This window comes from Galendromus occidentalis, unplaced genomic scaffold (assembly GCF_000255335.2).
Source record: "Galendromus occidentalis unplaced genomic scaffold, Mocc_1.1 scf7180000077497, whole genome shotgun sequence".
NCBI classification, from domain to species: Eukaryota; Metazoa; Arthropoda; class Arachnida; order Mesostigmata; family Phytoseiidae; genus Galendromus; species Galendromus occidentalis.
The window spans coordinates 411,656-439,608 of NW_003805485.1; the positions used below are offsets into that span (position 1 = coordinate 411,656).

Here is a 27,953-nt window from a genome sequence, read left to right on the forward strand (position 1 = left end):
TTCGAAAGTCGCAGCCCCCCCACTCCTACCGAGCCTTTTCTGCTGCGTCCGGCCTCCTTCCTGGTATGTATCTATAGTGCTTCCGAACCTGAAAACTCCTCACAACTCGTGGCGGGCGAATCTCACAGAGATGAAACTTGTCGCGAGCCTTGTCGAAGCTTAAGGTTTCGGGCTTCCCAGCTCTCCTCGTCAATCATTTTCCATCCGCAATTCCTCCCGATTCTGAGCAACGCCGCTGAGTGATATCTAGTTCCATCGGGCGAGGATAGAATTTACTTTTGATGAATCACATCCCTTACCCCCCATTCCCCAGAATTTCGAGTCGTTTGAAAATGATTCGACCGGCCGTATAATGTTCCTATCTATTGTTAATCGTTCACTCGATACATCGATCTCTCACACAGTTTGCTTGTCAGCACAGGATAAACTTTGCACTCAGGCTCGAAAGCTCAATAAACTCGATTAGAGGAAACGAGAGAAACACGGCGTGTAGATAACAGCACAGAACACGTGTCGAAGCAGAAGGCGAGCCGACAGGCGAACGAGCCAGCTAATACTGCCGCCTCGCTTGTGACCTCCATAAAACGCCTTTGTCGCAGAAACAACGGCCCCCTCTAACGGAGTGACTACGCAAACTCGGTCAAACTCGTTCGTCCAACCATCCAGCTCCCGAACCAGCTCTTGAACCTCGGGGAGACCGGATGTACGAATCATACGACGGCGGGGGAGCGAACTCCTCTCTAGGAGGGGCTCCTTTGCTAAGCATCAAGTGGATTTCACATAACCGGAGGTATAATCTCGAGTGAAGAGCTCACCCTCCCTGAACGCGAGAGGAGAGACGCTTGAGGTGAGCTCGGACTCCGTGAAAGTCCGAAAACTCGCGTTCGTAGTGAGAAAAACTGTACTCTCATATACTATGTTTGCAGCTTCCTCATTCTCGAGTCCGATACGACCGAAAAGGATTAGGGATGGATTTGTTCCATATGAAATCCTTTAATGGGAATCGATGGCAAAATTTAATCCACTAGGCCATGCAGACAGAGAACCGCGCAGATATCATGCGCACTTTCTCGCAGATTTCGTTACTCGACCAGATTCCTCGATTTCACTGGACTCCGCTTTCTCCCTAAGACGGGCGCGATCGCCGAAACCCACTCATTCTCTCGCAAGCCGACGGGAGAGTCATCGAATGCATGAGAGATGTTGAGAAATGAGACTAGGTTCTGCATCCGACTCCGACGGAATCCGGCTTCACTCCCTTCGGAGATCTTGTCTCCCGATCACAGGCACCAACCCGAGCCTCGTAGTGGTGCTTATTTCTATTCTAGGATAGATGTCGAGGGTTCCGGCGTTGGATGCACCAGATATTTCGGAGTAATTCGCTGCTCCAGATAGTCTTGTCAATCTCGCAATTAGCTGTGCATATAGTGACAGCATGTCGACAGCGCTCAAGGACATTGAATTGAACCGAGCTGCTGATATCTTTCTCCTGCGTCCAACCGTGAAAATCCGCACGGAAGCGAAAACGAGCCTGGGAACGGCGTGCCACCGGAGCCTGCTGCCAATATCGTGGCAGCCTCCGCTACCCCCGCAAAGAGGTCAACCGTCACAACAATGTGTGCGATGTTCCATATAGTAGTCATTAGGGAGGCTGCGTCTATCCATATCTCCTCGTACCGTCATGGATCAGAGACTACTTCTATGGATTCGTCACGCAGCCTGCAAAATAATAATGGCTCTCGTTTCGCAGTTAACTGAGTGATTTTTATTTCTCGCTCTTTCTCGCCCGCTCGGGACCGCTCTCACTGGGTGCTACCGCATTCCATCTCACGGGACCGTGATTCAGACCGTGGCTTTCTCCTGAGGGGCAGCGATATATTCACGGGAACCCAGCGATCAAAAATGCGAGTGAATTGTCGGTGTCAGCAGTCTATTCCGCGAGTGCCCTACACCTAAAACAGGGTGCGAGAAAGTGCCTTGTGCAAAATTCTATTACGATGAACGAAACCGCACGACCAAGCCGCCCACGTTCGGATGAGCGCGTCGCTCTCCTGAGCACCGGAACAAGCCTTTCCTCGCGACAAAGAACATCTTGGGTTGCACGCTTCGGCTTGTGTTGATTGCGCAGTATTTTCAGAGAAAAGGCTTATGGGCGCGACATGCTCGATTCTGGACACGAGTCTCTGAAAAAGTATTTCGAGCGAAACTAGCCCGATTCGTTTCATTACAATATTCGGTAGATGCTTCCGAGATACTGGCGGTAGCGTACAGTGCTTTTTAGGGGGCGCGTCATCATTTTGGAGCCTTTTCTTCCTCGCAAGATTTCAGTAGGTCCCCTCCAAAAAGAAATCGTTTGTACGCGCCTGGTCCACGGCTAGTGAGCGGGGTCGGATACCAGTCGTTCCGGACTGAAGCATCCACCTTGTGCTGATCCCATACATTGCCGTCAGCACGGATCTAACTCCAACCCTGGAAATTCGCGGACCCAAAGATAGTCTCGAACCAGCATCTCCGTCAACGTTTGGTTTTCACGGCCGCGCTGTCCACCCGATCGGAACGCGCTCCTAGCCAGCGAAAAATGTGTCAAAATAAGGATCACCGCGAGAGATGAATGTCGCCTCAAAGCCAGATCGACGTCCATGAATTGATTGATGCACACGGATTGGTGGTCTCGATAACGCTCACAGGATTCGATCACTTCCCAGAGAGGCGCCTGTCAATGACAAGCGAGGAACTTTCCGTAAATTACGACGTATATAAGCACGCTCAACGTCCCGTGTTTCTTTGAGTCCGATGCACTGCGTTGGATATAGGGACCGAGAGCTGCACGCACCGAAGAATCGGAGGCCCATTGAGTCGATAGTTTCCCTGGTTGTTCCCTCGTGTGCCCGAGACTCCCAAAGGAACGAACGGAGAGATCCAATCAGCCGTTATCCCATCGGAGCTGTCTGAGCGTTGTTTGACCTCAGCCGTTTCGCTGAAGCCCGGAAAGAGCCATTTGAAGGCCATCCGGACGATCCTGGATTAGCGTCTTATCTACTAACACGTCTCCAAATCTATCTACCGGCGAGGTTCTACTCCGCAATCGGCCTTGCGTCCCGCTCCACCAGCCTGGCCTAGGGACTAATGAAAGCTTTTGTGGCGAAACGACACTGCTCGACGAAACTATTTCCGTGATTAAAGTAACCCATCTGCGCTGGCAGCTGGAGGGAATCAAGCGGCGGCAGCGTCCGACCGTCATGGACGCGGATCGCTTTCGAGTGTTTCTAGCGATTTTCCACGGAAGTGACGCCCGTTGTAATTAAGGCAGGGCTGTCCGCCGCATTGTTCGCGCGTTCGCCGCTTCCACTTCCACGCCCGACCCCCCGTCAGGGATCGGCCTGCTCTGTTCAGGTGGAGCACCTGCAAGAATTATAATCGGGTACCTTGAGACGCCCGCATCGAGGCTGCTATTGAAGAGGTCTGTCCGTCATGGATTCCTGATTTCCCGATGTCTTAGCGGAGAACTCCGATCTCTGTCCCCTGGAAATTCCACAGAGAGCAGCGTCTCGGCCAACAGCATGCAAGATCTCCCAGGAACTCGCTTTTCGGATGCCCGATTCCCGATGCGCTCTCATGGTTCGAATTCTTGCTGTTGATGAGTTACCTAATTTCGTACGTAAGAGGGCCACGCCTGCGAAGTGTGGCGCTCCGGGGAACCATCGATCAAGGTGTCACAAGCGTACAGCGGATGTAGATCCTCGACGAGGATTATTCCCGGAGTTCCTCTGTCGTTCCTTCGGATGCGAGCTCCTGAAGGTGGGGTCTTGCGTGCTGGGCTAATCAGATATTTGAGCGAACCACCCACCCTCCTAGAGCGAGGAAACTCCTCGCCGTCGCGAGAAGTCGGCAACCGACGCGACGTCTCAGGCCTAGGTTTGCGCCGCGCCCATTAGAATCTAGAACAACGGAAGATCCATGTCCACTAATACATTTTCGTTGGAATTATCATACGAAATTGGAATATGAAACTTCCGAGACGGCGTTTCTATCAGAACTCGATGAGCGGAGAACCGTGGAGGGAATGGATGCCCGCCGTATCATGAGCTTCAGGCGGCGAGTTCGGGGAATCGGTCCCATACGGCTCCGCAAAGGGGCAGAGCCCTTGGGAAGCGGTGGACCGGAGGGTGTCTGAGAATATATTCATACCAAATGGAAGTCCACATTGGACGAGGAACTATCTGGAGAGAGAGATAACGATCGAAAGGTGCGTGAACCTCAGCGTATATAAAATACATTCTACCTACACCACAGTAGACTCGAGTTCGTTTCACTAGGTGTACCATGACGTATCCCGTCACAACTGCGATTACAAAGGACGCGACGTGCGCATGTGTCCGATAGGGGAGAGCTGCCATTATTTCTATCGTTACTCCATCCTAAATGACGTCGAACGCGGCTGAACGAGGATAGCGACAACCACGATTCTGAAACGACGGACTAGCGACAGTGTTGCAGTGAGCTCATCCGAAACGAGGCATGCGATGCCGGAGATGGCTCGTCATCTGATAATCGATAAAGATGTCTATTTCGGGGCCTTTCCAATGAGAGCGTCTGTTTGTGGGAAGGCCCGCGTTGATGGAAATCATCATGCCCGCGAGAGGATATCACGATTGTCTGAATGTGATAACTGATAACTCTAGCCACGGTGAATCTGGGGTTGAGACGCTCGACGCTCCGGGCTTTCACGACTGTGACATTCGTGCGAAACATCATGGTCATACCGTGAAATCCTCAAGCTTCCGAGTAAGTCAGAACGGAGTCCGAAAGAAATTCTCTGCACGAGTATCAGGAAGCTTCGCTTTGTTCCTCCCCGTCGTATCCGGAGATTCGACGAGGGTTTCGACTAGAACCCCGTCGTGGAGACTGAGAAGACCTCAACCAGCTGCTCGTGCGCACGACCGGTCGGCGAGTCTTCCGCGCCACGCGTCATGCTCGACGTCACGCATCAAGGCAGCGCTGTACGACACCTCCTCCGCCCGCATGCGAGTCCGTGAGGAGGTATCAGGTCGTGCACGTGAAGAGGTATGTGGAATGTTAATAGCGTAGGGCCACTGGTTCGCCATAAAATAGGTTACAAAAGTCCGCATTCTCGGACGTGGAATGCGAGGGAAGTGAGCGCGAGCGTATCTAGCCGAGGGCTCGCGTTCATTGTTGAATTAATTTTCTCAATCCGCTAGCTCTACGGAGTGAGAGCGGAGTTTCCCTGCTAACTCCGCAAAAAGGTTCCAATGCTGGATTCGGCGGAGCCTGCAACCCTCGTTCAGGGGCGGGTTCGGGCTGACTGCTGATTCCGTCCGCGTTCAGCGGTATGGTTCTGGCAGCTCGCTCCCGCGCGACATGAAGGATCTGACCGATTACTTATGGACCGTAAGGGGTGGAACATATCCATTGGACACGGTGAACCTTAGGATATAGATATTTTCGAATATTGAGAACCATGATAGTTCTATATCATCCTTTCCTGATCTCCGAGCTGTCGTTCCAAACCTCGGCGACTGGTCACACGATGATCGCAGAAGGACGAAGATTGAGGATCGCCGTCGCCTCTTTACATGAGCAAAAAATATCAACCTTACCGAGTTTTCGGGTTTACTTCTTCCAGGACTCTCGTTCTTGAGGATTGCCGAAGTCTAGAAGCGGGTCGCACCGCCGGGTCCTAGGTCGCATGAGGAACTCTTTGCGGCATGCGTGGTACATGCGTGGATAGAGCGATAGGAGTACGAACTAGACGGAGACGGAAGAGCTCGAATGCTTCTTGGATCGGTAGTGAGATGGGGAAGCCCCAGAGTCGGATGTAGGCCCTCATGTCCTTAACGCCGCCTATGCGATGCTTGCGAGCTCTGATCAAGCTGTGCCGTTGAAGCGACAAGACAGTCTCCGTCCCCAGTTTTCACCTAATCGAATAAGTCGTCGTGACTGTGTCGAGTAGAAGTTTGTTAAACTTCCACCAGTTCCCTTCACAGCTCCTGGAGAATCGGTCTGGGGAGCTACACTGGAGTATTCGCTCAGGAACATGAGTTCTTCTCTGTTACATGTTCGACTCTCTGGGGGAGGAGTTCTCTCCCTGAAAGTTTTTGGTAGAGACTACGAGACATGAGCAAGGAACATTTCCGAACGAAGGCGATATTCGACGACTGAGAGGGATGCCGAGAGAAGATCGGACGATCACAGACCGGTACAAGACTGCGAGTCCTCCACTAATCGATTCTGCTCAGACCATGCATATCGAGCATCGATGCATGCAGGACTCGTCTAGCATAGGATCAAGAGGAGGAGACCAGATTGCTAGAGGGGGGTATAAGAAAGGGAAGTCGCTCTGCGAGGGTCCGTCGAGCATGAGCCGAAGCACGGGTCAACAGCCATCAACAAACATTGAATGAGCTATCACACGAATATATTTGTAATACAGTCGGAGGGATGAACATTATCGGTGACGACTGCTCATCCCCTCTCGAACGTACCTGAAGAGTAACTAGTGCCTCAGTAGACGCCGTCGGATGAGCAAACTTTCTCTGTCGCATAAGGCCCCATTTGAACTCATACTGGGCGTCTCATCCCAAGGGAGCCAACGACTCGTATGAGAAGCAGAAATAACATTATTTTCTAGGAGGGATCGTGAACACATCGCCTGTCTTGTTCTAGAAGTCACGCCCGACAGAGTACTCTGATGGGGAAATCGAGTCCGATGGTCATTCCACAATCGGAGGCAGAAAATATTTCTCTGTGACTCTTTGCATGCATAGACATGTCGGGGAAAAGATACATCGGTCGCCGAATTTCGCGCCGACCGCTTTCCCCGACGTAGCGGAATGTATCGGCGCGCCCTCCGTCGCCCAGGCTCGAACAGGCGAATATCCGAGAATTTCGAGTGTACGATCGACGATCTTTATGTGTTTCAAGCTCTTTTGCCACAATAACATGGGGGTTTCAACACAGTAATGGAATCCCGGCCCCGTGGAGCAGATTCGGGGAGGCATACCGGAGGATCCCGAACCGTCAATCCTTGCCGAAGGCTCTCCGAAATACGAGCCTGCTGCCCAAGCCGCGATTAGAGGAGTTCAAGTTCCATGCAGAGCCCTTATTTGCTAACGTGAGTGGGGGAAAGATTCTCCCTGGAACAGGACCTCGAGATCAATGCGAAGGGCGACAGTTCGACGTCCGAGTTGTCACCAACGGGAAACCGGCATAAAAATATTTTCGATCATATTTCCTTGAGAGTGTGCTTTGTCCAACCTGCTCCCTATGATAGGCTTCCGGGGATGCTCCCCCGCCAATACCCAGGGAGCGTCCCGAAAAAGCTTCTCAGTCCCCTATGAGTTAAACAATATTAGAACAGACTTTTGTGCACCATGTTGAATAGGGGGGAAGTGATCCGGGTGCTTGGGAGCCAATAGAAGAGTCAGCTCTCATCACTCCAATCTACAGACGCCCTATTGAACGCATAGAGCCTCCGGTGAGCATCGATGCGATTCTATAATTCTCCGCTTGACGAGATGAAGGATCCCGATGCGATATTTTTTTGTCTGAGTCTCCCTGTCCATCCCGATGTTTCTCCAGGAGACTCTTCCGTGGAACTCCGCCTTCGCGGGCTCATCAACTTCTGACCCTGATAGCGGGGGCGAGAATCATAGTACGGGGAGCATCGGGGAGCTCATCGACCGCCAATGAGTTTATTGTGTGTATCTTCGCAAAGACTGATTGTGGATGACGCTGTCCGAAAGAGAAGCAGCATTCCTTATCCACCCGCTGAAGCGATTTCTCGAAAGGTGGCCGAGGACATCGAGCATTGGCTACGAGGTTCTAGTCGAGAAAACTGCTTAGATACCATGAATGGCGAACTCGATTCGGTGTCCCCATGATACCTGCGCCGAGGGTCACGAGCTGCCATTGTTTCCCCGGATCCCCCGCTGATTGTGAGTTGTCGGGAGCAAATCATTCTCAAATCCTCATGTATCAGCAGATCTGTCGAGGTCTCATCCGCTGGCTAGGTGTCTCATTCTCAGCCCAATAGCGTTTTTTCCAAGCATTGTGATACTGCTGTCGATCGAGTGTGTCCAGAAGTCGCAGCACCGCAAACCCAGTCGACTGCTTCGAGAACATCATAGAGAGATGACTTCCCGGCTTAGACTGATCAGCAGACCATCATAGAACGATTGATCAACAATTGACGCCTCAAAGTTCTAGATTCCGATGTCCTTGACCCTGACTTTTTAACTTCTATTGTCGGAGGGTATGGTCTCGAGAAATCTTGAGCGACAGAGCATTCGGAAACTGTTGAATGGGGAAGACTTTCATATTCACGGAAAACGCATCATATTGGTAGCTTTGTAGAATTAGTCAAGGTCAAGGTCAATTCGTGATTTACCATGTCCCATGAATCGCTGGGATACATGAAGCATCCAACCTGAGAGGTCAGATCCGATGGGCGAGAAAGGACGTATACATCGGACAGCCTCGTCCATGAGCTCGATCGAGTTGGTCTTTCAGGCCCCATCGCGTATACGACGATACTGGCGTCTGCTCCAATTCAACCGCCTGAATTTCGCCATTCCAGTTGGTTTTACGGGTGAGATTCAACTTCAATCAATGAGGCCCCGAAGTATCTTCCGGAAAGCAGTCAATCCTATTCTTGGAGAGGTCGAATTTCTTCGATTTCCACAGGTCTGTCAGTGAATCAGAGCTGATACTCCAGATCTGCAGGAGGCAGTTCTTGAGCTCGCGCCGGGAGTATTCCGCGTTGAGGTTCGTCTGTGTATCGTTCTTGTAGATCTCCAGGCTTCCCGATTCCCCAAAGCTTGTGGGTCTCTTGAGTTCTTTGGAATGAATCGAAAACATGGTTTGTTCGCGGAAACTGTTGACAAATATCAAGTTGAGTTCACCGACTAATATCATTGAATGTATGGGCAAACGCATGATTCATGGCCACAACTATTCAGGTCACGACTTCGTTCATGAGTGCTCCTTCATTCTTTCAGTAGGGCCCCAACTTAGAGATGGGGCCTAATTTTTCCCCCACGAACTTCTTATTTGACTTCACGGCACACATTTGGGATATCTGACCGGACTTTGTGAAGACGGTATACCAAGGAGTGTTGTACGGCGGTCAGATGGACTCGCGGACGCTCGAACGTCGTCTGTCTGCAGGTTCGTTGCTGGTTCGTAAATCTTGGGGCGAGAGATATGTCATCAGGGCGATTCGAACGCAAGCATCGCGACGGCGACGTTGTTGGTAGTCTTCATAGAGGGGATCGCATTCTATGCCCGGAGCGCGGGAACAGACTCTTATTCCCTTTTGTTGAATATTGTGCTCAGTGCGTCATCCCGTATGATCTTGGCCCGTCGTCGGACACAAGATTCGCGAGCTCGGTAGACCGTCTCGGTGTGGAGCCGAATCGTGAGATCGTGAAGGGACCCGCCGCCCCAAGTTGATGCTGCATTAATTTGAGATCGCACAAATCTCTCGAATACCTTGCAGACGCAGTGTGCGAAATGGGAGAGCGGTAGTACCGCTGAAGAATCTGGAGGAGAGAAGGCTCGGGCGCCTCGGAATCCCTTGAGAGAAAGGCAGTTACTCCTGAGAACCGCTGAGACGACATTGCTTAGGCTTTATCAAATCCCTCTAGCGAACGGTGGGGTCGCAAAGAGCCGCGAAGAACAGGCTCTTACATATTATGTTATAACGATCCCGGCGAACCAATGCGGCTGTATTCCGATTTGATGGGTCAAATGAATCTCTAGCGGCTATTATGTATCCCCATGGTAATCGTACTGTTAACGATGCCGCTGAATTCACTCCCGAATCGACAACGAAACGAAAGAGAAGTGTGTGATGGTTGGCTCGTCGGCGTCGTTGCGGAACGGACGACTCGTTTCAATGACCCTTATTGCGGCAGTGAAGAAATCCCGCCGGGAAGCGATAGGTCGTCTTTCGTTGGGCTTCGAGAGCTACGTGCACATACGTGTAGGAGGCCTTAGATGCTCTCCCCTAGTACGCGATCGAGCGCGTCACTCCAAGAAGAGCAATTGAGTATTCAATGAGGGCGGACCCGGGCCTCCGCCGTCGTTTTCCACTCAGGCACGTTTCGACGAATCAAATCTGGCGGATTCATCGAGGGCTGACGCTCCACGTGGAATAGATCGATCCTACCACGAGCCCTTCATTCCGGAAGATAGGCCCCCGTTTCCTCGACTCTCCGAAATTCATAAGGTCTTCACAATCCGCAATGACGCAATAGAGAATCTCCAAATTGGAATGAAACGCGTCCTGTGAAACATATACATACGTATACCTGGTCACTACAGACTCATCCAAATCGGGACTGATTGCTGCTGGCGAATCGAGTTGTGAGTTCGAACGGTCCGCACTCCTTGCCTAAGTCTGACGGCGCCGACAAGTTGAGCGTTAATGGGAGGCGATAAGGGCGGTGCGTTTTTTCAGTCCCTGATGTCAACTCGCTCCACATTATCCACTGTATTACCGTGTTTTCTCCAGCAGTAGGGGATTCCCTAATGGAAGGGCACCTGCGTGGAGATCGAGACATAAACCGGTATTCTCTAATGACTGGGCAGCCTCTATTAGAAGTATGCGTTATTAAGTACCCCTTTAGTATGCGCGCCCATGGGGGAACGTACAACCCTGGACTGATTGGAAAACACACGGGCATCCTCTATTAGAAGGGCACCCTCTGATAGACGGACGAGGTTCGAGGGTATCGGGAAGTAAACGGGCACGCCCATCTTATACAGAAAATGCGGTATACCATTCATTCAAATCCACGGAAATTATTCATTCTCTCGGATCGTCAGGGAAAAACTCAGTGGCAACTGATAGTAAGGACACTCTTCTGAAAGTCTGACTGTGGAGTGTCGACATAGGAATAGAATAATATACCACGACCCAACAAGAAAGAAGAAGAGAAGAAGAAGCGGAGAAAATCCATATCGTTTCGTATGGAAAATCAATACGCATACGTTTATGAACGGGGTGTGTAGAGGGAGTCTGTTGGGGCATTCCTTCATTCTAAACTGAACTTGTCCGAAGCTGTTTGAATCTTCTTCGGAGAAGAAACATCGGATCGTTGAGGGGAGCGGCCCTACTCCGCGCTACGGCGAGGAACAAAATGTGAGGGCAACACGGCATTCTTCGCTGAAGCGACAAGAGCACTGAGAGTTCCAAATGAGGAGGAAAGGCTTTTGTCATGATTCATCAGCGTTACGAAGCGTCGTAGAGGTTTCATTCCGATTTGTCTGTTAATATCGATTGTTCGATCTGACGAGCAATGGTGTGGCCCCGAAGTGCGAGCGGCCCCGAGCCTCCGATCGGCGAAATGTACAGCGAGCTCCACTCGGGTATGATGATCCCGCGATACCCAGGTTAAGAAAACGGTGCATGCTAGGTAACGTGTGCTCGAGCAGTATTCGAATCAGCCTACCTAAGATTATTCCTTTGTCAGGCTATACAGATGATCTCACTCATTTGGCTCGATGAGAGTAATTTATTGCATGATTAGAGAGGAATCTCCCAAGTGAATAACATGTATCAAATTATAATTGTGCTGTTTCCATGACGGATCTCGACAAGTTTTGAGCTTGGAGCTGACATTTACGTGTGACGCTGCCGTTGAAGTCGGACGCTCGCGACGATGGCCGCCATTTCTGCCCTGTCGATCATCGAAGAATCATGCTGCTGGCGAAGGGCAGCAGCTGGGTCCCTATTCTGGGAGGACTTGGTCCCGGTCGCGCTCTGCCTTTCATAGAACATGGTCGCGTTTCTCTTGGCATATTTGGACCCCGTAGTCTGAGGTGCACCTTTGCTTGGCTTAGGTTTCGAGATCAGCGGCGCGCCCCTATTCGCTGTTTGGCAGCTCGCAGCCCGCGGTGCGGAATCCCGTTGCTCCAGGGGTTTTGTCGTCGGAAGCTCGTCCCGTTTCGCTGATTGGATTTTCCGGGCTTGTGGGGCGATCTCCCTGAGTTGTCTAGGTTTCCTGGTCGGGGTTGCGCTGTTTCGTTCCTCTCGGATCCTCTGGGTCGGGCCTTCCTCTCGTGGTTTCATTGGCTCCGTGGCCAGGTATTTGTTCCTGCGTACAGCTGACTTCTCCTTGCTCAGACGTGCGTCCTTCCGTGGATCCTTTCTAGCGGATGCGGCTTTCTGTGGTGCCTCTACCGCGGGAGTGGTCTCCTGCGACTTTGCTTCAGCGGGAGTTGTCTCCTGCGACTTCGCTCCAGCGGTAGTGGTCCCCTGCGACTTCGCTCCAGCAGGAGTGGTCCCCTGCGACCTCGCTCCAGCGGGAGTGGTCCCCTGCGACCTCGCTCCAGTGGGCTCGGCCTTCTTCGTCTCATCGAGCTCTTTGACCGCTAAAGAGAACTCGCGGAGCAGATTCCGGGTACATTTGGCGACGACCAAGAAGGCCTCATATCGCCCGGATTTGCTAGTGATGTAGTGCTCATCCGGCCTCAATTCCAATGAGAAGTCAGAGGACGGAGAATAATCATCCACCAGAGGATCTGCCTTACCGCTCAGGCACCTAGCCCGAGAAAGCGCATGCTCGGCACGGTCTCTAAGATTCGAGAATCGCCAGTAACGGGTCTGGTAGAGCATCGTGTCCGTGAAAGATTTTTGCTCCTCGAGAAAGGAGCAAAACTCCGCATATTGCTTTTTGAGCTCCGTCAGCTCACGCTTGAGACGATCCCTCCGGAAACCGAAATCCTGTAAGGAGAAACTCCGGATGAGAATCGACGCCGCGCCGCAAGTCTGACTCCTCATTAGGCAGCAATAAGCTCGGTTCAGAAGCTTGACCGTTGGATTGAAATTACTTACCGAGACATGATGGAAGAGAGAGAAACGGAAGAAGTCCATATTGTTCGTGAAGGCGAGCTTACTTTCGGGAACGAGAGTGACGAATGTTTGACCGGATTCCAGTTTTATACTGAGCTGAAATCAGTGAGGGCTGAAATCTTCGGAGAGGGATCTACGGATTCCTCTGAGAGAGCGGCAGTAGCGTTCCGAATCGCGAGGATTGGAATGCTCGGACACCTCGGAATTTGGTGAGAGGGCAATAACAGCCCGCTCAATGGCGGGGGTGAAAATTCTCGAGCAACTCGGAAGTCCTCTCCATCGAGCGGCAGAACCCCCGAGAGCCGCGAAGGAGGGGAGGCTCATCATGACCCCAAGCATCGTTAGGATTCCATTTCGATTCAGTTGAGTATTCGATCCGAAGGGCTATTCCGAGGACGCTCTCTCCAGCGCATTGCAAACTGGGGTCATCATCATCATCGGTGAGTATCTTCGAGATTCCCATCCGAGCTGCGATCTGGCTTCCGAATTTCATCAGTTCAAACAGAAAAGGGTTCTTTCCGAATCCCCTGCGCACCGCATCTCCGAATATGGCAGCTCATTTTGACAACAATTAGGCAGTGGCTCCACAGGAGATTCGAATAAGGCCCCCGTAAGTTCGGAATGAGCGACCGGAAATACGTGAATATTTCATGAGACGGGCAGCCCAAATGTTGACTTCAAAGTGCTACAAACGAGCCCTCATGAGCTATCTGAGTCAATCGAGTTTGACCTCGAATCTGTACGCTCGGATCCGTTGAAACTCCGGAAAGACTTCGCACGACTCCGCTCTTCGATGCGGACACGATGATAGAAGGACCCGAAATCGAGGGTGACCGTCTACTGGGATATCTACACTGCTCGGTAAAGAACAGGAGGAAGGCAGCTAACTTTGAAGCCTCTTCATTGGCAGGATTTCAACGTATGCTTCTTGTTCCGACTCAGCTCATTCGGTACCCGCTGTCATTTCTCCTTCCGCTCGTTCCTTCAGCCGCAAACGCATAATCTCACACATCAGGTTTGATTACTATCATTTTTTTCCCGGACCAGCCGAAGGATGCTCATTGATAGATCGACAATTATATGGGGCCACCGCATGGATAATCAGGCAGTCTAGATGATGCGTGATTGGAACTTGATCAGCGTGAAGCTGTACGATCTTTGGTGTGCGAAGTTCACGCCAAGCTCGAACTCCGGTGACCTGTCCAGCTGCCGTGGGTTCTCTCGAATCGACGCTATCCGTGAGAGGATTGTAAGCCAAATTGAGCTCTCAATTCCCTCTCAAGCCGCTGATTCGGGAGTTTGACTTTTTGCTAGCACAAGGTGGTACTGCCCCCTGTTCAACATGAGCCTGGGGGTCTCAAACTTCTGCTCAAGTCGGTGAAAACGATATTTTGATGTGAAAATGTCGCTTCATTCGATTCCTTCTGCGCATTTGCGAGCGTTGCGCGACACGGGCCCCTCGGAGCCGTACGGCTTTTTGCTTATTTCTGATCAGAGTCCTGCACGAGATAGGGAACTGGGATCCTTGAAATTATCGTTTCGCTACTACATAGAATTACCAGGTTTTGCATGATTGTGATCTTTATTCGGGCATATCAATACATATTGCTCCGCTCCATTTTTCGGAACTCCGAAGTATATTCCAGGAATCGTATCTTCTCTATAGACTCCTTCCTCTCTCAAATGAACGACGACGCGATGAAAGAAATGCGTGTATGGTCCGAAACCGCTGAACACTCACAAGAGAGTCTGTCGGGTCTGCCACCGTCTCATGCTAGTCGAACATGGGCGACAACGGGCCGCGGGAACAGGCCGTCACGCCGAACCGCAGCAACGGCTCCCGCGAAGCCGGACCCTACCGACCGATGGATGGCTAGATGAAGCGAAGGACGGATGAACATCTCCGAGGTAAAGATTTTCGGAAGAGGCACGCTTTCTATTAGATTATGAAAGTTTACAAAATTGTGACTTTTTCGCTAAACTATCCTGGAAGTTTGTACATCGCTCCTCCACGATATTACTCGCATCAACGAGCGTTCATAAATTAACTTTGTACAGCTCATTAGTTACAAGATTGAGAAAGCTACCAAGGCAGAGAGCCGAATATCGGGGGGAAACGTCGTTCGGAGTGTCACAACCGAACGGCGTCGATCCTCGACGAGGGCTCCTCGCGTATTTTCTTTTTCGACCCTTCGAAGGCGAGCTTCTCGAGTCGAGCAACTGGCGCTTCGCAGACTAAGTACATGAGATATGCGAGCAAGTATGCCATCGTCAAGCAGCCGAAGAACTCCATTACCTGGGAAAAAAATCAAAAGATGATGACTACGAGAAAGATCCACGAGGTCGACGACCGGATGGCGCGGAACATGTATTCGTGCCACAATGTGCTCACCAAATGGTAATGTTGGATCGAGAATCGTTCGCGGAGAATACCCGCTCGAACGAGGTAGAGAGGAGAATGGATGAGATACGCTCCGTAGGTCAGCCTACTCAAAGGCACAAGCGCTCGCCAGCTGAGCAAGGAGTTAACGGCCCCTAACGACGAGGAAATATTATTCGAGCTCCCCCAGAACGTCGGAGAGCTGATCCCGCTCCAGAAGTTACTACGGACCGTCTCGACTTTCCTCAAGAGACAAACCAAAAGCGATATCAGTCAATCGAGGAACGATCACCTTCCTCGTCGTAGCTCACCTCCGTATCCTTGAACGCAGACCACTGTCAACCAGCATAGAGTCAAAGCCCAGGCGACCTTTGCGTAGCCGGCATAAATCGCTGAGTCCAGGCCGTCCCAGGGGGCGCCGCTAAACCTGTAATAGCCCATGTTCCTTACATTCGTCATCCGATTGAAGACTCACATTTTTGGCTGTGCGGGAGAGCTCATCAAGCCAATCTGAGCGGTGCACAAGGCCGTATCAGGAGACAGCAGGACTCGGCGCCGAAAATGAATGAGAAATAAAGTCGGGCAGCCCTGCTCGCCGAGCCATTTATGTAGGCGTGACATTATTTCTGGAACATCGTCGAAGCACTCGAGAGAAGGTCCGCCCACTCGAGAGCGGAGAGGAAATCGGTTGCAGAAGAAGAGATATCTACCATTTATACGGAATGAAAATAACGGCCAGAGCCACGGCTGTGGAGAAGGTCCATCCAGAGTACCGGAGACACTGGAAAAAATGGAGAGTACGGAAGGAAGTAGGGATGCAGAAGGGGCAAAGTGATCGAGGCCGGACTATATCCGAAGAAAGGGTAGGGCTCTTCCTCGAGAGGAAATAATCTATCTTCGACCCAACTGAGTTCAGGTTGACCCTGCTCCTCCGGCATATCGTTGTATACCTCGTTGAGTCTGAGTTCCTTCCAGTTCACCATGATGTATCCCATCACAACTCCGATGACGTAGGACGCAACGTGTGCATGCGGTCGATAATAGATGGCTTTCATCATTTCCATGGTTGCTCTATCATTAATGATTTCTATTAGCGGCCGACATAAACCTAATTACTCGGTGACGGCTCCAAACCGGCAGAATCATCAACATTCCGAAAGGGAGGAGTACACCTATGAATCTAATGCTATCCGCCAGCTTCAGGAATCCGCGGAATGCTCTCTTCTGAGGCCACTCACGATAACTGAGGCTGTGTGTAGAGGGACACGGGTTGATAGGAGTTCGCATAGGCCTGGGAAGATAAGGGGTCTCGTGATTCCCGGAAGCCTTCAAGGGCTACTCGACCGGCCGCCGGCATGCGTCCAATATCGCGTCACGGAAAATGATCATGATTCATGATCATCTATGCTAGTAGCTCGGGTTCGTCGAGAGCGAGCCAGAGAATGCTTCTATCGCATTTCACGACTTGCTACCTTGTTTTTTCTCTCGCCGGAATTCTTGTGAGACTGACCTGAGCGAAGACGATCGTCGATGTCACGACGATCAAGCTGATGGAGATGGTCAGAGCCAGTCGCGGTCGCCTCGTCATCAGGATGGGGATAATCCATATGAACATGTAAATCTGCCAGTCGACGCCAACATACCATGTATGCTGCAAACACTGCAAGAATTCAAGAGCGCTAATGAGACATGCTTGATGTTTCCGGGCCGGAACGCGGCGTCGATCTACCCAAAAGCGGGGCGAGCAGCGAGAGGGCTTTCCTCGCTTACCATGTCGAAAAAGTCGCTCAGATTGTTTATGTGTAGGAGAACTTTCCACCAGTTGCGTTGGCAACTTTCGAAAAACGGTCCATTGTGCTCCACTGAAAAATTAAGACAGCAATGAGGGAGTTATTCTGTCGACCTTCGTTCGCCGTTCCGGCTATCCGAGACGATTCGTTCCAGGTTTTCATGTGTGGTCCGGAAGCGATTCTTATATAAGAAAATTCGAGCAGTGGGCTGTGTCAAGTCGCCTCGGATTCGATCCTCGATCGATCCCGGCTGCACTGTGCCTATTGAGTGTGCCCGATTCCCTCCGAGAAAGATATATTCAGGAGGAGTGCAGAACCGGAATGTAGGCATAAAAGAAACAAGGAACCTTGTAGGGGTCCATCGAACATCAAAGGGACGAGGAGCCAACAGCCGACGACGAACATCAGAGGAGCCGTCACACGGATGTACCTGGAATGCAGATGTCGGAAGAATGAATAATATTGTGCGTGTTTTCATTGCACAGAGCACACGAAGATGGACACGACCGCTCTCGACACCAATTCATGAGGTCTTTCTCCTCGATAGAGATATGAGTCGTATAGGTACCTTCGTAGGAGCAAAGTGGTCACTTTCACGGATGTGCTCATCCTGGCGCCACCCTTCTTCTCAAACTCCAGGTAATTATATGCCAAGAGGAAGCCGCTGGAAGAGAAGTTAGCTTGATGATCATCTCACTTATTCGGACGCTTTCCTCGAGTTACACAGTGGGATTTAAGAACCCCGCTCCTCACTGAACCTGGGACGAAGAAAATCGGAAGCGTGGCCCCGAGCACGGCGTCGGGACGCAGTAGCCATTCGAGCGACGACGACCGGTCGTCATAGACGATTTTCCGTGACATCGAATCTTCCATTCACAGACGCGCCTGATTGCGGTCGTCGCCGGGACGCTTGGGACGGGCAACTGCAATTTCTGACGCAAACATATCGTACTAACGGACTAACCTCATGTAGAGGAACGTTTGAACCGCCGGATACGCGTTTCCGACGAGGCACCAGAGCCAACTACGGCCGAATTGCATGGCTCGACTGAGTTCCCCTGGAAAATTACTTGGAGGTGACCACAATTGGAGAATTCGCTCATTGAAATCAACTCAGGAGACACTGTATAATTTTCGAGGCTGAACAGAATTCAATTCTCCATGGGATGCGACGCGAGATTCGAAAGAAGATCGACGCGCCGCGAGTCGACACCGACCTGTCGCCGAGGGTTCGATCGTGAGATAACCGTGTCCGAGGATAATCCAGCACGAGCTGAAGAACCTATGAGGTGGAGAAGGAAAAGCGTAAATATTGGATGAGGATTTATGCAATTTTCGATCCGAGTATCCGATCCATGTATCTTTCATTCATTTCCATGGGTTCCCGTATCCCCCGAATAGCCTTAGAGATGCCGGGGAGGGAAGATAGTCCCGGATATTCATTACCTGACTCCATGGAAGAATGAGAGTTTCCTTTGCGTTTCTGGCATATCCCTTTTGAGGGGTACGTAGAGCAGTTTCTGTGTATTAGTCACAGCCGAGAATGATTCGATGTAGACGCCCGGTGCTCCCTCTGGAACGAATACGTTTATATTTCCGCGCTTTTCATTCAGGGAAGATTCCTCGCGGGAATACGATCAAACCCTCGATACGTGAAGTCCGCGGAGTGGCGAAAATCGCCGCGAAGAATGATCTAGTGGGTTACAAAGGAAAGAGAAGCCGTAACACGGTTCAGTCTGTCGCGCTCGTGATCTCAAGATCCTCGGGGGAAAGGACAGAGTCGTCCCACCATGGATTCGGCGAAATCATTGAGACTTCGACCGGGAAACTAGAGAGCACCGGAGGTCGTCCATCTAAGGGTATCAATTTCAATCGACATACAAAGAAGCAATGCCGCGCCGCCCCAATCCTCCAATCGCTGTCTAGTGGGCAAAATCTGGTCGGCATAGGCTGGATGATCGAATTCTTTGTATTGCTCAAATGAAATATCACGTCTTTTCCCACTATCGAGAAACGTTGAACGTGCCCGGCAATTCCTACCCCTATCGGCACGATCATTCCTGTACCTACATACTCAGGGAGCACCTCAGGAGGACGCTCGGATCTCCATCAAGTATCAGAAGTGGCCTGGCGTAATTCCGAAGCATCCATCCGATCCGGAACCTAGGGTCTCAATCCGTGTATCAGGAACTTCTATTGATAATTCAGAACTTCTGATTACCTGAAAGACTTCTCGCCAGAGAAGATTTTTTCGATCGAGATTTCACAAAAACGTCCAACGCAGTGGCAACGATAACGAAGGACATCATCAAGGAGACGACACACCTGCAAGGAAACAACCGGAACCAACGACTCGGATCGTCTTAGAATTTTTTGATAAGCCTTGCGTCGGGAAATCGTTGCCCGGGCTGAAGTCCTCATAGGAGCCGAGGCTGATTCCGTTCAAGAACTCCCGGCGTGAGTTCCCGAAGGGAGATCGGAGTCCGTCGGAGGGGAACATACGTGATGGGTCGAGGTTCCCGACCTCCGCGACGAAATCGGATCAGCATAATTTTATTTCCACAGCATACCAAGGCCTCACTCACATGAGAACTTTTTCGTAGGCTTTCAATCTCGTCTTCTGTTTGACAGCACAACCTCGGAATGACGCACTCAGAGCGAAATCTTTCGTCACTGCAAATTGGTTAATTCATGAGCCGAATACCGCCATTCCCATTCTCTCTGCGCCGGAAGATGGGTGGATAGAATAATGGAGCGGAGCAGATGGTTACCAGAATTCATCAGCGTTGTCAAATCATTGCCCGAACACGTCGACGGAACACACACTCCGATCCTGAGACCGTGAGAAACATCTTGGTTGGCTTCGAGGAAAACTTGAAGATCCAGGCTAGCCTGAGAATAAGCTTTCGGGGATTAATATCTGATTCTCAATAGAGTTAGTATCGTATTTTCGAATTTGATAAGATCTTGACCACCCCGGAGTTCGGCTCCTTCCTCAATCCTGTACTGCACCTCGTTTTCGTCGTCAGGGGTCATCTTCCCAGTCAGGCTTTTCATGGAATCCAGGCTCGATGGCTTCAAGAAGAGGGAGCAGTATTGACCTCGAAAAACTTCGTCCCCGCTCCGGTCCCTGGAAAATTATGAGAGCAGGTCAGACTCGAGCCTCAGATCTTTCAAATGGGCGAAAATCCAGCCAGCAACACTTTATATGAAGTCGCTCCATCTCGCAAGTTTCCGGTCTCGTACTAGGATGAACGCGATCAACCATCCGGGTAGGCAGACAGTCAAGCTCTGCCGAGGTTGAGACTTGAGACGCGGCCGACGCGGATAGATGAATTTTTTGACCACCGAACCTCGGGGCCGTGGGGATCTCGGAGAGGGGGTAAGAGCAGGTGCTATTGCCCGCGAGCGCACAGCACATACCAGAATCAAGATGCCGATTAAGAATTCGAACAGAGCTTGGTTCAAGGAAATAGCTCAGAGATTGACTAGTGGGTAATAACTGCTTTCAGTGGGTGAGCAGAACGGGGGAAAAGATGAGGTAGGAACAGGCTTGGCCGTTCCTAACTTCCCGCCGATGTGAGAATCCACGGATCATTGACGGCACCCACGCTGAGGCCGAAACTCTCGGCAGGCTACGGTCCCCTCAGCCCAGCCCTTAGTGAGAGCCCAACGGCCTGAGGGCAGAAGGGATCTGTATGGCATTTTCTCTCTTGAAGTGTCTCTGGTACACTTCTCCTCATCCCTGATAATGAGCCTGCTCATCCGATGCGCAACTCAGCCAATGAGCTTCCTTGAGGAGACTCAATTCAGTGGGTCCGGCTAGAGAACGTACCCTAGTCAGGCAAATCGATGGCAAGACGAACTAATACCTTCAACAATGGTCAATTTGGACGATGCGGGGTTTCCTTCTCGGCCGAGAGTGAGACATAACCATTTAGTAACGGCTCCACCGAGCCGTTGGAGCTCATCGACACACCCCGACGATGGAAATTCGGACTTCCCTAAAAATGCCGAGGGTGTCTGATTGAGAGACGTACGATCTCTCCAACCCAGGTCCTAGCTCACGAAGCAAGAAAAACTCGTGAGTGGAGTTGGAATAAAGTCTCCTAAGCGTACCGAGTTCTTCGGTATGACGAGGAGATCAGGAAAGATATTCATGGATCCCGATCTCCGGCGAGTACGGAGACCACAGAGGCGGATGGGAGATTTATGGAGGCTTAGAGTGGAAGCTTCATCATGCTTCTCCGTATCACTAAATGAATTTCCCAGAGGAATGTCATAGTTATCATCCTCAGCGGATGCTTTCCCTGGATGCGGGTGGAAGCCATCTGATCATCAAGTCAGATCGAGAGCAGAGTAGACGTGTGGTCTTCGCCAGTCAACAGTATGCATCGTAATTCCGCGGAAATCCTCTCCGGTGGCGGGACCGATCACTCTTCCGGATCCCAATCAATCATCGACAGCCCGAGCTTCGCAGCCTGTAGTCATGCATTTCTTGTAACAAGGGGATAGGTGCACGATCGCTCAGTTAATTTGCGAGCAATCGAGCTGCATCGAAATCAGTGTCATGTTTGATCATTGTACATAAGTGCATTCATATATGTAGGTCAGAAGAAGACCTCAGCGGACCTCTTCTCCCAGGGGCCGGCTGATTTGAAGCCTCCTGCATGCTTATGACCACCTAGTATCGAATATCCACAATTACGAAGCCGAACACAGGCTTTGATAGGGTGAGTGGGCAAAGGCCGATGGTGTTGCCGATAACGCTCAGATATCGCAAATAAGCGGCATCGGTAGGGGGCGGCAGCTTACCTGGCCACTGTCTTCAAGCATTGATCATATTGACCGAGATCCGATATCGTCCCTGACGCTAAGCCTGAAGGCGGACGACCCATCGCATCGAGCACTGAAAGAGGAGACATTACCATTTAGTAACCGGCCGATGCCTTGGAGCGAAGAGACAGGTACCCAAAGCATAGACCACCTCGGAAAATATCTTCATTTTGGTAGAATGTTCCGAATCATGGGAGGTTTCGTATGTTTCTATTCAGGGGCGGGAGCAGTCGTTCAGTCTCTCGTTTCGCCTCATGAAGAACATATAGAGTATATATAGTCTTCTGAAGATTCATCACTCCTATTCCGACAAATATCAGGACCGAGATACCCTCGGGGATCTCTCCTCCCTCGCAGCAGCTGGGCAATCCCGCTCAGGAAGGTTATCGGGAGTACACTGGGTGAGGAATGCCAGTGGACGCTTTTTCAGCGACGATGCTTTTTCGTAGGAATAATACGATTCCTTGGTCACTTCCTGCGATTCGCTCTTCACCTGCTTCCCTTCCAGGAGATGCAAAGATAAGAAGGATCATTGTCATCGGCACGGCATGAAGGAAGCGACGGCTGATTCACGATCGCATTGCTTGAGGTCGATACGGTGCGACAAACGAAGTTTCCGAGTTTCCAAAACCAGTATGCTTTGGATCACTTATCGCCACCACGCATCGACCCTCGGCCCTTTCGTCGAAGGTCCCCTAGCCGGAACCTCGACGCGTCCATGTTCGAGGCAGTCTGTATTCGGGAGGATCGACAGAGAGTCTATAATTTCCGAATCTGGAAGAACTGTTCATGTTCTGAACATCAGAAACCCTCAGACGGCATTTCATCGTCCAAGTGGACGCTCCGAGGAAGAATGGGGTTTAGATGAGGTGGTCAATCCTTCTCCTCAAGCATCGAATCAATGCAAACTTTCTGGGATCCAAGATGGAAGAGGGAAGAAGAGAAGATGCGCGGTCTATATATGCGCCGTCCCAATCGGGAGCTTTTGCTATTTTATTCAAATTCCCGGAGCTGCGTGGTACGCAAAAAAAGTCCTTAGCCAGAGGCGCTCGAAAGGCATGAGAAAGATTTGTTTCCCCTCCGGACCATTGTTTGGATCAACACGAGACCAGGACATGTTTTTGCGCTGTTGACAGCGACTGACGACAATCTTAACAGAATGTTGGAGGAGGTTAGTGAAAACCCGCTCACAGAAACTGGTTTGACGAGGAAATTCCTCAAATAAGCTAACCCTATTCCCCGTTACAAGTGAACGAAATATCGGACGAAAACTCGACCTCCGACATTGTAGTAACCGAGCCAGTGGATGCCGTGGTTTCTACCAGAACATCCCGCCGTGGGAGAATGTCCGGCTTTTGAGTTTCCCTCTCTTATCTTTCCGAGAACGGATCGGATAGAATTTCCACAAGACAAAACGAAGGTCTGAGAAATCTCTCCCCATTAGATTACAATTATCAACAAGTGTGAACTCTGCGGAACGGAAAGTGGTGTAATTTATTCGGCGGAAGGTGAATCAAACCGCATCGCGGCCACAGAAGAGGATTGCGAAAATTTCGGCCCTGATCGGTCGTGTTTTAGCACCATTAAGATTCCGTTCTATCAGATTCTGGAGGATTGAGCCGTGTCCGACGCCCGGCCGGAACTCCCTGCCGTCCACTGCGCCTACCGTCGCAGGGATCATTCATTAAATCGTTTCTCTGCTACTTGATAATATGCCCAAGAGCTTTTTACGTCAACGCTTCATCAATCATACCGAGGAATCGTTTGTTTTCCACCCTTTGCTACCCACTCCCCTTGTTGTTCGGACATGGCGCCCTGAGCGGTACGGTGTAGATTTTCGTTGTCAATCCCGACCTTCAGGGCCTCGCGTGGAATGGGCTCCGAAGCTCCACATTGTCTCGTTACGTAACGTCCGACGGATATATGGATAGTAATTTCTGTGTCCCTAGAGCAACAAGGCGAAACCTAGTTCAACATGGATCGGAATCGCGAATTCATCTCATGAATTCAGATGATTTGCTCAATGGGTTGCTTATTCCGCGATTGTGAACCTCAACCACATAACTCAGCGTAAAAGCACAGAAAATCTCCAAGAACAAATCCATTGGTGGGTGACTGGGTTAATTTAGGTACATCTCGCTTTGGGAGGAGTCTCCTTGATGATTTCATCCCTGCGTACGTGTACTGCCGCGTGATTTCAGAGTATTTCCTCGAGCTCAGGAACGTTTCCCAAGGAGATGAAGGACTGCTTGAATTCAATAAAGACTCCGATGACGCGCCTCCAAACGCGAGCTCTCACAGCATTTCACTTCAGAGAGTTTGGCCGAATCTAACCATCTAGCCAGCGCCGTCAATAAATAAACGCCTGCCAATCACCCACTGTTCAAAGCTGACGTGAGCTTGTGCTGACGGCCATATTCCCGGTATTCGGTAGCATTAGGAGTCTCAAAGATACCGAGAACTCGATGAATGCCTGGATATACCCGTTTTGAGGATGACGTTTGCATTACCTACATGTACCTACTTGAAATAAATCTGTACCGCGAATCGAGATTTCCCCGAAATCCGCTATCCTAGTAGAACGCGCCACATTTCTTTTCCGCGGACTCGATTTCACCCAGGACTTCCGACAGAAGGGATTTCTGCATATATCGAGGGCACGCTGAGGTATTCCATACCGAGTGCGACCCTCAAGGATACGATCCTTCGGTGGAAGAGACCGGTTCGATCTTGAGGCTACGATGCCGCCATCGATTCAGAACCTCATCTCTTCAGCAACGCGGTGACGGTCAACCTGAATGGGGAAACGTTCAGAAAGCGCTACCGGCACTAATGTAAGTTGGGGGGGGACCGACAGAAACGGTCACGTGACCGCATGGTGCACTTGAAGGAGCGGGAACAGACGCTATGACGTTATACAGCTTCAATGGGAGAAATTTCTGCCCGAAACCAGCGCTCATGAACGTTCAGACGCGTTTAAGTGGAGCCGTCGGAATCATGGACGGGTGAATTCTGAACGAGCGAAAAATAGATTCAACTCAATGAGCAAAATTTCGAAGAATTCTCGTTGCGGAAACGGTCTCCTAATCGAAAGAAAAGGTGGATAGCGGGGTTAATGTTTCTCTCGTCCAATCCTTATTTCTACAAAACATTCGAACAATATCAAATCTTTCAGTGCTATGAAACCACGACCCACGGCTGTGCGCCTCACCAGCTTCGGAAGCACGCGTGTCGAGCATGCCTGAGGACGAGAACGTGTTACCGATATTCTTAATCCGTTGAAGTAGGCTTCAACCCTGAACGATTCGGAGAATGCTTCCCACAATAACAAGCTTGTTTTCTTGAAGTTCCCTGTTGCGTAAGGTGACACGTGGAATTTCTGTGGAGAAAGTCCCCAGACAGCCACGCGCTTCGTCGACGGCGTCGTCCGAAAGCTTGCCGACGTCACCGCCGAAAACTCTATTCGATTATTCTTGAGCATCTGGAACCACGACAACCGATGCAGGACATGCTTTCGAATGGATACGTCGTCCAAGAATTATTGCTCACAGCGGATGCTGAGGCTGGATACGGATTTTCGAAGAGATCAAAGCGGAAGCGATTTCTGATCGCTCTTCTGAGAAAACGGGAGGCGAAGCACGCGTTGGGGATATCGATCTAGCCCACCAAGCCCAGGAACAGAACGCGCCATTTCGCAAAACTAAGCCGATACTGAGTAACATCTCCCCGCCGTCCTCCACCTCGCAGTCCGAAAGCTTTCAGGCGCGCAGATGAATGAACGATTGTAGACATTGTCCAGGGCGGAGATGCTCGAGGGAACGGGGGGGGGGGGAGCATGGGGAACTGATGTGATAGGGGACTGAGGCGTCAGAGCCCGAGGTAGGCAGCGAAGCTGCGCGAGTTTTCGCTCATTGAACTTTCCTGACAAAAGGCACTGTTTGAGCGAGTTTCATGATTCCGACTCAAAGGGGAACTCGAATCCCTAATAATCAAGAGAAACTGCCGTATTAAGTGTGCTCTCTGCTCGCGAAGTGAGCGGACGTTCGTCACGTACAGACTTCTCCTCTGGAGACATCCGGGCGCCGAAGGAGAACGTTCTTAAGAGCAAGTGTGGAAAGAAGTTGCACGGAGCCGAACACGGACCCCGGTTTGCGCTTTTGGGTCGGAACGCCGAATCTACCGACCATGACGGTCTGGCTGACGGATTCTCTACAATCGAAGTCTTCAGCAATTCCCGGACGATATGGTATGACTACCGCTCGATGAATGAAACATGTCGGCAGCCGTTCTCCGCGTCGGAAGCTCGGACCCGGATCGAGAAGCAGGGCCGGACCAGGAAGACTTTCATATGCTACATAGAAACTTGGTATGGGATGCCCCATTCAATAAGTCGGAGCGGACACTCACGTTTTAAGGCCCACGGCTGCATCTTCTTGAGTCCTACGACCCATCTCAGTAGAGATTGGCTACAAGCTTCGTCCAGACTATCGAAGGCCCCGGATGCTGCGTGATTCTCCGAAATTCTACCGAGGACTGAGTCGATCAAGGAACTCAACTTCGCTTCGAGATCCACAGTCACGTTCCGTCTTCGATATCCAAATCTGTCGTCGTCACTCTGTCGACTGTCACGGATGTCCGCGGAGTCGTCCGTGTTAGTTGCCGTCGTCGTTTCGACACTACGCACATTTCTGATATCCGAGAGCCGGCTCGCACTGATTGCACTCGAGCCGAAAACCAACAAGGTACAGAACACCGGCGAGAAGCCACGCCGCATCTTCTCCCGTTGGCACCCACACTAAGACTACGCCGCCTGGGTTTTCGGAGTTGTCGACCGCGCGTTATACAACTAACCGTGCTTGCTTTCCTGCTAGCTAGCCGATCGTGCCGCTTGTCGCACCGCCAAAGGTCCAGTCGCGCCACGGTTTGACCTCCTCTCCGAACAAACGCTATTATGTAACACCTTCCCAGCAGAGCTGATAGGGCAGAAGTCGCCACTGAAGATACAGAAAGCAGAAACGGGTTACTGACAACGTCGATGAAGTACGTGCGACCCCGCGACGACGAGCGTCGCTCATTCAAATCCTCATTCGACGATAATACCGATAAGGAATCATCCGCGGATGGACGATGCGTTTTATGGGATATAAATTGAGACAGAAGGTCACCACGGAAATGCGGCTTTTCTGACGGAACTTCGTCGGGGACTAGGGATCGAACTTACCTCCATGGATCGATCGTTGGGTTGCGATCAGAGGCAATTCCGATCCTCCGGGAAATCGCGAGGCTCCGGCGGATCGAGATGTTATATATTCAACCGTTCAATGGAGATGATATACATAAGATTGAGATTTCATTTCGTGGCGGAGAACACGGTGCCGGCGCGGTTGCAATGCCCCGAATTGGTGCAAGTGTACCCATAAATTGTATGTCGTTGGGAGGTCGGCTCTACCGCGGGTCACCCCGAATCGACGCTAAGCGAAGCTGCGTTCTTCTGACGGAGTGCGGCGATCAAAGTGATCGAGAAGTCAGGATTCCGAGACGTTTGCTAGCAATACACCCATTGTCGCTTACGCGAGCGCGTCCCGCTCACCGTCTATCCGGAGATCTTGTATGTCTTCCTGACAATCGATTACTCAATCATTAGCGATGATTGAGGTCAACGCTATGAATTTCCCAGCTTTTCTCAGGAGACTCACAGAAAGATTCTCGAGAATACTCTGAACTTTGCTCGCTATCACTTCGAATCTCCAAGGCTTGAAGAGCAGAGCACATGTCGTGTGCGGATCGAAGTCTCTTCTATCTGGCGCACTTGCTCGGCGAATAGATGTTGATTATTATAAGGGACTAAGCATCTGGGGCGGACTTTTCACTGAGTTCGTCGTGAGCGGGTCGGGGCTGAATCACAATTCCTCTCGGCTGCGGGGATAGCATATTGGGAGCTTAGCGGGAATGCTCCCAAGTATGCATGACCGAACGAATATGAGCCCATATACGTATCTCAGTCGCTCTGCGAGAGAATAACCTTTAGTTCGGCGATGTCAACACGTCGAGTTCCGAACTCAGACTCACT

At 51.0% G+C, this 27,953-nt stretch overlaps 1 protein-coding gene across 1 annotated transcript; it reads right to left on the bottom strand.

The window, feature by feature from the left end:
- Nucleotides 1-11,644: 11,644 nt before the first annotated feature.
- LOC100905787 (nose resistant to fluoxetine protein 6) lies at nucleotides 11,645-26,657 on the bottom strand. The gene is made up of 21 exons (XM_029112368.1): nucleotides 26,291-26,657; nucleotides 21,863-21,956; nucleotides 20,055-20,177; nucleotides 19,819-19,934; nucleotides 19,633-19,720; nucleotides 19,269-19,372; nucleotides 18,494-18,620; nucleotides 18,265-18,329; nucleotides 18,012-18,105; nucleotides 17,616-17,711; nucleotides 17,395-17,477; nucleotides 17,028-17,119; nucleotides 16,768-16,917; nucleotides 16,496-16,548; nucleotides 16,160-16,328; nucleotides 15,968-16,038; nucleotides 15,569-15,684; nucleotides 15,270-15,412; nucleotides 15,021-15,173; nucleotides 12,860-12,973; nucleotides 11,645-12,748 (listed from the first exon to the last, which is right to left on the bottom strand). Exons 1-21 carry the CDS (start codon nucleotides 26,655-26,657, stop codon nucleotides 11,645-11,647), a joined length of 3,522 nt encoding a protein of 1,173 aa, XP_028968201.1.
- Between the last annotated feature and the right edge of the window lie 1,296 nt (nucleotides 26,658-27,953).